The sequence below is a fragment of the Schistosoma haematobium genome, chromosome 1, assembly GCF_000699445.3.
Source record: "Schistosoma haematobium chromosome 1, whole genome shotgun sequence".
Taxonomy (NCBI): Eukaryota; Metazoa; Platyhelminthes; class Trematoda; order Strigeidida; family Schistosomatidae; genus Schistosoma; species Schistosoma haematobium.
In genome coordinates, this window is record NC_067196.1 from 42485299 (window position 1) to 42492678 (window position 7380).

The following is a 7380-nucleotide window of genomic DNA, read 5'->3' on the forward strand; positions in this document are numbered from 1 at the left end:
TCCGGGTATAGCCAAATAAACTATTCGTCCTTCATACTGCCGTCTTTGGATCTATTAACCAAACATGTGGTTAACGTACATCATTTGAGTACAACGTTCAGAACACTTGTACCAGCATCACCCAGTTCTGAAGTATACAGTTATCTTCATTGACCTCTAGTGTTGTCTAGAATGAACCACAAAATGTGCGTTGGATATTTGCAAGCAGTCACCACATTCCAAATTGCTTTACAAGAATAGTGGGCAGAAACCAACTAACAATTAGAATGCTAGCAATGCCTAGTGATCACCATGTCTACTACTGTTCCACTGGAGCGTCATATATTCAGCTCATGTGTTAAACAATCATATCAAAACTTATAGATGTCCCTCTTGTAAACCACATAGTTTAAGTTCACACATTACACAAAGTCTAATTATTTTACGTCTATAAATAATGACTTCACATTATCTTAGTATAAAATGCTTTCAACAGATTATATTCACAATCAATGTCAGTGGTTAATTTCTTGACAACACGAACCATTAATGTACCTAGGTATGACTATCAATATGACATGACAAACAATCTTGACTGTTGTTTAAGGTTTCAGGTTTATGTGTGAGTTTGGGTTAATGTTTATTTCCGTCCGTGCGTTTTACTAAATTTGTGCTTCAAGCATAATGCAGTGACGTACGAACATTAGTAAACATAATTATTCAAAAATAAAATATTTATTACCAAATGAGTATGCACTAAGCCATGACTGATCTTTAATTATAAAGGGCCGGTTTTCTGTTTTTAACTCACACCCAAAAATCAAATGGATGGCTCATCCACACAGTAGACTTGATTAATTGGATTTCTTCATATTCTTCACTTCAGCTGAACATCATCACGAACATCATGAAGAAGCCGGTCATGGTCATGACAACAAAGAGCATTGCAAATCGTCTGAACACTGTGTGAAAGACTGCCACGACAAAGAGGGTGCTGGTCATGGATCTCATGACAAGCCACAACATTGTGGAACTGGTTGTCATAAACCAGGATCTGGAAAAGATCACGGTGGTCACTAAACACATGTATCAGAAATTCCTAGATAGTTTATAAACTTATTTCTTAAAAATAACTAACACAAAGTAACTACAGACATTTTATTGACTATTGAATTTTAAATATACATTTTTATTGCCTATACACTTTTTGCTTTTATGTAACGTTAATTATTCTGTCTAATCCACTGTTTTATTAAAGTTATATTCACATTGAGTAGAATCTTCCGTAGTAATAATTCTCTCTTGAAGAATGTCAAATCGATTATAGTCGTCACACAGTTGGTGTTACATCCAGTCGAATTTTCCGATCTGGGTGAGTCAGAAAAATTGACTTCAAACGCATACGGAACACATAATTCGAAATCTTGAGTGAATGACTATTACAACGAGGTCTGTACATGTTGTCCACTTTATTGTGAGCTGCATGTTCAATATTATTTCACTGTCTCAATGGTTAAACTTTTAAGTACAAAAACTGTGATGAGTAGATGCAGTAGTACCGAATTCGGTAATATGAACTGGTAATTCCTAGAACTGTCCAATACGTAATCTAGTGATCACAAATCCACCAGCACTCAAGTAATAGAGAATACAGTGAGCAGAATTGAAGGTATAACCTCGTAATTCCAAACAGACGCGTAACAATTTACAAAACATTTATTACTTAGCACGAACACCACAGAATACATTAACGTATGGTTTCCCACACCAACCAGTCTCTTCGTTTCTGTCCTCCAAATAAAATCATACACTTTCAACAAGCTATAAAAATGAGAATCCACCAAAAGTAGCTTCAAATTATATATACATGTCTGAAGTAGGAGAGCAGCCTCGAAGTAGTCACATCGAAATGTCACAATTCTCTGTTATTTTCAGCTTTGTGGGCTTACGTAAAACAATCGACAATCTGTAACGTTTGACAATAAGCCTTAAGATTAATTGCAATGGCGAGCATGTTGTTATTTTCCTTCAAATCTGCATCCTACTCCATACTTTGCTTTGCTTCCTAATAATTTCTTAACATTGCTTCACCTCCTTACTATTCGTCATGATGATTTTGTCCAATACGTTTTAGCTTTGTATGTCTACTCTCACAGCCCTAATGCGAAGTGTAATGATCAATACATAATTGAGTTGAGTGATGATATTTATTGTTCACTAACGAATAATCACCATTAAAAACTAATGTGGCACCCCTTCATATGACTGAATCCGACACTTTCAGGAATACATAGTTTTTGTTTGCTAGATTGTAGAATGAATATTAAGGTATTGCAGAATGACCGAAAAGTACAGTTACATTGGCAGCTGATCAAAAGATTTCTAGTCTTAAAGTAAAATCAATGTGGAAAATGTTCGTTGAAATTGTGTTGAATGATTACATTTGCAATTACAACGATGATACGCAATCGATTTACAACTCATAAGGAGTTATCTAATTAGAAAGGGAAATTACAGAATCGACTATCGCTTTCCCGTTCCCAGTCGGGATGTTTCACAGGTTCTCAATTAAACAGTCAATAGAATAAATCCACTGGGGAGTTCTATAGAACGAATATGTGGCTAATAAATACCCATACAGTTATCGACAAAGATTGTATTAGCCTATTTCTGGACAACTGAAAGACATACAAGATTTATCAAATCAAAAACATTCTACCTAGTGTAAAGTGAAAAAATATCCATCACGGGTAGGAAGCATAGAGGGGAACCAACACGTTCGAGTGTAAACCAACAAGAAAACATGGCAATTGATGTATTTTTTCCTCAATTGTAAAGCGCAATTAATTGGAAGGCTGGATTCAGTTATTCAGTCATTTGAGCCATGAATGTAGTATCCATATAATCTGATGATTTGAGATACGTAGGTTTGAGATATGACAATCAAGTACATTTATTTGCAAGGTAAAAACCTGGATAAGCCAATCAAATATGTGCGAATGGTATAAGTCCACATCGGTAAACGTAAATCAGCGGTTCATGTAGCCCCAAACTCTGTCATCCATTTCTCATACCGTTCAACATCACTGGCTGAAACAGATCTGCACACACGACCGACTGCTTCTTCGAAATCAGCCATTCGTGTCGGCTGATTAAGTGTAGCAGTATTAAGACCTTTAATTTGCTCTACTGAGAGTCCTTCTATAGCTCGTCGCATAGACATCATTGAAGCATCTCTAGGATAATCAAAAATATATCACTATAAAATCGGGCGGGATATTATGTGAGTAGGAAAATATTACTTATACATTAACTTGAAAATTGAAACAAATATGACATTTACAAAATTCTAACAATGACGAGTGAGAATTAATAAAACGAATTTGAATTTTAAAAGGACAAGAACTAGTGACTCTGAATTACCAGTTAGTGGAAAAAACGGTCAGGTGCAACGAGCAGAACTAAGTTAAAGTTGATTTGTTTGTGATGACAACTGAGGTAGGTTATGACATGCACAAACGCGTGTTCCCTCTATTGTAAAACTACACTATAGCAGTGATTGATAACAGACAAAAACTTTCAGTTCAAAGCTTTTCATTGATTCCTGTTCACAATACACTTGATATGTTAACTGGGAAAACAGTAAGTTTCTCAATCAGTGTTAGGGTTGAGTAGACAATATAGTAACTATATTCAGGCTCATGGAATAGGCTGTGAACGACCCCATCTATTCTTTAAAATATGATAGACGGAACCAACGCATACCATGAGTTCACAGTTGAAAGTTATGTGTGACGAAAGTACCTAGTTGTACATAGGAAGTAACTGAAGAACTCATCAAATCCTCCACATAATAGATTGAAACCGATATCAGTACCGTACTCTATCTCCAGTCTTCAGTCCAACAAACTAAACAACACAGAAGACAAGGTTCTAATACCGCATTCCATGCACCCAGAATTAGAAGTGCAAACTTTCACCTTTTTTGACAATAGTCACAAAATGTTTTTGTTTGAAGGTAACATAAATAGATAACATAGAAACGGAGACTGGAATTAAAAGTCAACGAAATGCACGAAATTTATTATCTAACGATTTTCAGATTCATGAATCTTGACGCAACGCTTTCAGAAGACTTTGTTTATCCACATATGTTTATTTGCTTCGAAGATACTTTACCTCACGGACTGAAGTCAAGTTGAGAAGCAAGGGGTATTTCTTTTATCTTAGTTTGAAACGCGCACCAATTATGCTTTATGCGACCGAACCTAGAAACTTCATGTCCGATGGTAAAAGTGATATCATTCAGCCGCGAACTCGGCATCCAATAAAAATCCCTCATAACTTCTATGGATTAACAATATAGTGTAATCACTGTTGCAAACATTAAAGATAGGTTGCTGCTTTTCTTTTAACTCTGTCTGAGAATCTTGTTTTCGAACCTTCAAAAAATGCCTCTATAAAAAAATCATGTTCTCAAGAGTAAGTTGCTCAGAGTTTTAGCGAGAAATCGTGAGCTAAGGAGTCAACCAAGTAGAAAGTATAGTATCCGAGAACGGTTTCTCGAAACCGCAAAACAACTCAAGATGAAAATGATAACCACATGATTCCAAACCAATAAATCAATAACACTGTATTCACTGTGAAAATTGAAATTGTTAGGAACGATCCTGTGTTGATGCTGAAGATATATAGCTCAAAGGAATGCTTTTGGTCTTTGTTTCGATGGCATGTAATGCTGATGAATTTTAAACGAGAGCAAAACAACAGTATATCTCTATTTCATTAATGAGTTTTGTTATTTGGTTTCATTTGTTACAAGATTTAACCTTCTCAGTTCGGAATGTGGAAAACGTTTGGAGTGTGTACTGTTGAGTTTCAAGCTAAGACATATTAAAATATGACCATTCCCCTTCACTTTATAGCTAAAGATAACAAAATAACTTAAAATTAAACCATACACCTATAGTCAATTATAAATTATTGGTGATATTATCTTTGAAATTCAGAAGTAACAAATAAACAAAAATTGTAACTATTTATATACCTGCATACATTCGTTATGTCCGCACCGGAATAACCATCTAATTGTTCAGCTATACTGTCTAAATCTACATCTTCTGCTAAAGGAACGTCTTTCAAGTTGATTTGCAGCAGAGTTTTGCGTGCAGTCACTAAGGTAAATCAAAATCAAGACGACATAGATTAGGAAGAATCTCAACAAATCATTGAGTCAATGAGATTTATTTTTATGAATTCTGTTGAATAAACAAAACATAGCAGTTCAAAAGTATAAAATCATTTAAATAACTAATGTACGATTAGATGATTCTCGTCATTTCTCCTATTCAACAAATGTCAATTAAATAACGTGGTTCACTTCAAGAAACTAAACGTTGTAGTCTCTTAACCAATTACAACTTTACATGGTGATAATCAGTACCATTCAATAATAAATGGGATGTGGAAAACCGAAATGAACTTCAGTGATTAAAGTGTTTAATACACTTTCCATGGTACAAATGTGATATCTACCATTAGAAAACACATATAAGGTCGTGGTTATCTAGGCTTTTTGACGTATCTGACTACTTTTATCATGCATCACTTAATAATAACAACTTTATACATACAGGATCTATGACCATTAAGACCTCTATTCTGTCAGTAATTCTGTACTAGAAAACGATATCAACTGGAATCATGTATTTTTTATACATCTTATACCTGATACTATTACCAACTCCATCAAAAATATTCATATTAACTCGAATTATTTGTTACCACTTTGTTTTTACTCACTTTACAATGCTCGTAAATTTATTTATTTACTTGAACGCAGAAATATTGGTACACGGGGATACCAAATACATACGCGACACACAATAACAGTCCAACAAACTAAAGAACACAGAAAACAAGGTTTTAATATCGCATTCCAGGCACGCAGAATACATGCATAAGTTCGACAGTGACAATACTACTTGATTAAGTATCAACATTGATGTGTATAAAAATTCAGTAACGATTTTATCTTTCAAGTTGACCGATACATATTCCATATCATATCACAACTATTGATAATTAGTAGTATGTTATGCTACGAAATGTTTATAGTGAAATAAATTAAGTTAATATATGAAAACTGTCTGTAATTCATAAACTATTCAATGTTGTATTTATTTGAAATTTTTATTATCATATTTTGCAGTTGGAAAGTTTAAAACAAATGTAATAACCATGTGTCATAACGCATTGAAAGAAAACAATATTGGAGCATTGAAGAAAATTTTTCGAACTGGTTCGAACTAAAATTTTAATTCTTCATTTACATGTGTACAGTGTGAATCGTTCGTTTAAATAATAAAGTTCATTGTCTTCTGCTTTCATCGTTCACATAAGAATGAAAGTGTTCAAATCTCAACAGAATCTCATTGATATTGACCTTTATAAACTAACTGAAGATGATGGTATAGATTAGAGGAAGGGTCGCCTTAACCTATTAAAATCTGTGTTGAAATTTTCAGTTTTTGTTGCAATCGAATATTGTTATATATATCAGACAAACATTCGTAAGATCATCACGCGTCTCATTCTATTTGAGACTGTAGATATCACTTCTCATGATAATCAAGCATGAACCTAGTACTCTTCTCTCCAAATATCAAATCGTTATCGTACGAGGATCTTATGCATCTCATCATAGACAAATCAAATTTAGTCTTGATTATTATCAACCAAAAAACAAATTTTCACAAACAATGATAGTCAAAGGTTCACATTCTGTAAATACGATGGACAATGTGTGAATAATTCGTTTAGTATCGTTTAAAACCATGGCGATATTGAAACGAATCTCGAAAATTTTACCACTGTATTAGATTATTATTATTATTATTAATAGAAATTCTTAACTTCATTTCAGGAATCTCAGATGAATAAATTATTGAGAGTCTGTGGGTTTAATTTCGATTGTGAATTAGACTTTCTATCAATCCAAGTTATTCTCCATATAACTGTACTCAACTATGTAAAATCTAGGATCTAGGACTCACAATAATTGCATGGTTGGTTTGTCCGACTATAATAATCTAATTAACTTGGGTATTTATTAGTATGCAGTGTTTATGACTGTCATCTCACCGGATGTCACAAATTACAGGACAATTGGTGACTGAAAAAAAAACAACAGCACAACTTAAAATGCTTCTACTTTTTCAACTGGATACTGAGCTTAATTATAATTTATGATCCAATGGTTTAATGTCCATTAATTTTACCACTAGATCAAAGCATCACCAACTGACAGTCTCGAAAACTGACTCACAAAAGAAGTGGTACACACTTTACCTATCAACCTTAAGACGAAATAAAATCGTCGTCTACATACAAAAGTTGAAG

At 33.8% G+C, this 7380-nt stretch overlaps 1 protein-coding gene across 1 annotated transcript; it reads right to left on the reverse strand.

Annotated features, from left to right (window-relative positions):
- Positions 1 to 2626: 2626 nt before the first annotated feature.
- Positions 2627 to 5728, reverse strand: KATNA1_3 (Katanin p60 ATPase-containing subunit A1; the record flags this gene model as incomplete). The annotated part of the gene is made up of 3 exons (XM_051218490.1): positions 2627 to 3215; positions 5027 to 5153; positions 5707 to 5728. The coding sequence occupies 3 exons, from the start codon at positions 5726 to 5728 to the stop codon at positions 3017 to 3019; spliced, it is 348 nt and encodes a 115-aa protein (XP_051074102.1). The 3' UTR covers positions 2627 to 3016.
- Positions 5729 to 7380: the final 1652 nt, after the last annotated feature.